At 58.7% G+C, this 2,738-nt stretch overlaps 1 protein-coding gene across 1 annotated transcript; it reads left to right on the top strand.

Moving 5' to 3' along the window:
• The first annotated feature begins 301 nt into the window (after positions 1-301).
• PPDPF (pancreatic progenitor cell differentiation and proliferation factor) lies at positions 302-2,443 on the top strand. Its single transcript, XM_009893573.1, has 4 exons — positions 302-356; positions 1,197-1,274; positions 1,448-1,544; positions 2,272-2,443. The coding sequence occupies exons 1-4, from the start codon at positions 302-304 to the stop codon at positions 2,441-2,443; spliced, it is 402 nt and encodes a 133-aa protein (XP_009891875.1).
• Positions 2,444-2,738: the final 295 nt, after the last annotated feature.

The raw sequence follows: 2,738 nt of genomic DNA, 5'->3' as shown, positions 1-2,738 counted from the left end.
AGCTGTCGTTTTGGGGGGAATTATGTTGGTTTGGCACCTAGTGCGTAGCTCTGCAGGTTTAAAGCACGTGTGGCACCATGAGCACTGACCTCCGTACCCATTGCGGGGCCGCCGTGGTGGGCTGCACGTCGAATCTCTCGGGGAAAACACGCCGGAAGCGTTTAAACTCTCACAGCTTTCTCGTGCGTGGGCGCAGGTCGGGCCGGGGAGGGGGAACCGCGCTGAGACCCCTCTGAAGTGACAACTGCTGCCCCCTTTGCTCGCAGGTTTTAGGTCTGCACAAGAACCAAGATCGAGAACCATGGCATCCATCCCATCCAGCGGCTCGCTCATGGCGACGCACAACTACTACAGAAGTAAGGGCGCACGCTGGGGGCTGGGGTGGGCTCGGGGGGTGGGCCAGCAGGCGAGATGCACTCCCAGACTGGAGGGGATGGTGGCTCCGGCAGAGACGAAGCTGAGCCCAGGGGTGAGCTTGCAGCCGAAGCCCCGAGGAGAGCTCCTTGCTGAGAAAGGAGGGCGGCCAGCAGCCCCCCCTCCTGCTGCTCTGACCCTCTGTGGGGCCACCGCAGCCCCTGCCCAGTTGTACCAACTGGAGATGGGTCTTCCAAACTTCTTCGCTTGTTGTTAAGGTGAGGGGAGGTGACGGCTTCAAATGCATCTTGGCGCTGTTGCTATGGAAATGAGCTGCAAAACCAGTCTGGGCAATGGTAGCTACTGGTACCTCTCCAGGGGAGAGGCTTTCTGATTTAATGGATTGCCTAAACCAGAGAGAATTAAAAGTATTCCCCTTGAGCTGAAACTAGGAACAGGCTTGTAGCACTTGGACTAAAACTGCATGGATTGTATGCAGGAATCTTCATCTTCGTGGCCTCAAGTCATCTGCAAAGGCCTCCCAAATGTTGCACACAGATTTAAAGCCATTAAATAATGTCCTTGGGGTTGCAAGGGTTTCCCTGCAGAGGGGTTCAGGTGTTTTTCTGCTCCCTGCTCTTGGCCAGCTTGTAACCTTGCCAGTATATTTCCTTCCTGGTGGTTTTTATTATCTTGGCACTAAAGCTGGGTGAGTACTGGAGCGAGACAGTGATGGGACTGGGCTGTGTTGCCCCAGGGATGGCCACTTCAAGGCCATGCTCTGCTTTTCGTGGCACGAACGAGGGGCGGTGGTGGCTCTGATGGCCGTGATTTCTCCGTAGGGCGTCTGAGCTCCACATCCAGCAACAGCTCCTGCGGCAGCTCGGAGTACTCTGGGGAGGTCATCCCCCACCCCCCGGGTAAGTGCCACCCGTCCTGGCGTGGAGCCGCGGGGAGGGTTCTGCTACCGGCCCCTCCAGTGCAAGTCTTACTGGAGGTGACCCAGCCTCTCCTGTGGGATGAGACTGGGGTGGTAGTGGGGCTGCCCGGGTTGCACTGACCTGGACCTTCCCTGGCACACGCTGTCCCCCAGGTCTGCCCAAGTCTGACCCTGGCCACTGGTGGGCCAGCTTCTTCTTTGGGAAGACGACTCACCCGGCCATGACAACCGTGTCGGAGTCCCCGGAGAGGTGAGTGCTTTCCTCAGGTGAGATGACACAGAGGAGTGCCAATGCAGCTCCAGCTCTGGAGCCCCCAACATAGGAAAGACACGGACCTGTTGGAGTGGGGCCAGAGGAGGGCCACAAAGATGCTCAGAGGGCTGGAGAACCTCTGCTGGGAGGAGAGGCTGAGAGAGTTGGGGGTGTTCAGCCTGGAGAAGAGAAGGCTCTGGGGTGACTTCATTGCAGCCTTCCAGTGCCTAAAGGGGCTCCAGGAGAGCTGGGGAGGGACTTTTTACAAGGACATGGAGTGATAGGACGAGGAGGAATGGCTTCAAACTGGAAGAAGGGAGATTTAGATCAGATATCAGGAAGAAATGTTTCCCTGTGCGGGTGGTGAGCCCCTGGGGCAGGTTGCCCCGAGAAGCTGTGGCTGCCCCATCCCTGGAGGTGTTCAAGGCCAGGTTGGACGGGGCTTGGAGCAACCTGGGCTGGTGGGAGGTGTCCCTGCCCAGGGCAGGGGGGTGGAACGAGATGATCTCTAAGGTCCCTTCCAACCTAAACCATTCTACAGTTCTATGATGCAGCATCCAAGGCAGTGAGGGACATCCCTGCTGCATCCCCCGAGGTGCGTCCTGACCCAATGGTGACATCTTCATGGCCCAGGGCGCCCACTCCTTTGCTGCAAAAATAAACGCAGAGCGACGACGCAACGCCTCGGCGTTGGCCTCACCCTTTTCTCTGCTCTGTCTTGCAGCTTGGGAACACTGCGGGTGACAACAGGACCAATGGCATGTGGCTTCGTGCCGGCCCCAGGAGCAGGACGGCGGCGCCACGCCAGCGAGCCATCAGGGGCCCTCGGCATGAGCGGGTCGGCGGCTGTTCCCCACGCCGGCGGGCACAGCCCCTTTCCCCCCCCCTCCCCGTAGAGTAGGCAGGCTGCTCCGAGGCAAAGGTGCTGCTTGGTAATAAAAAAAGCGCCGCAAACCCCCGATGATTCCCACACCAGCCTTTTTACTCTTTCTTACTGCAACTACGCCCTTTCCGCGCAGACTCGGTAACACGTTTTATTTACCTTGTACTTGTACAATGGCAACTAATAAAGTCGAGCAGCCTTTTAAACCCCTGCGGGTTGTTTTTCATCCGGGGTGGGAGGGCAGAGCCGTGCTGGGGGACATCGGTGGGGCCGGATGGGGACACGGCACAGAGGCCGACCGCAGCGCG

The sequence above is a fragment of the Charadrius vociferus genome, unplaced genomic scaffold, assembly GCF_000708025.1.
Source record: "Charadrius vociferus isolate BGI_N301 unplaced genomic scaffold, ASM70802v2 scaffold259, whole genome shotgun sequence".
NCBI classification, from domain to species: domain Eukaryota; kingdom Metazoa; phylum Chordata; class Aves; order Charadriiformes; family Charadriidae; genus Charadrius; species Charadrius vociferus.
Note: the sequence above shows the minus strand (reverse complement) of the source record. Positions and strands in the feature narration are given on the sequence as shown.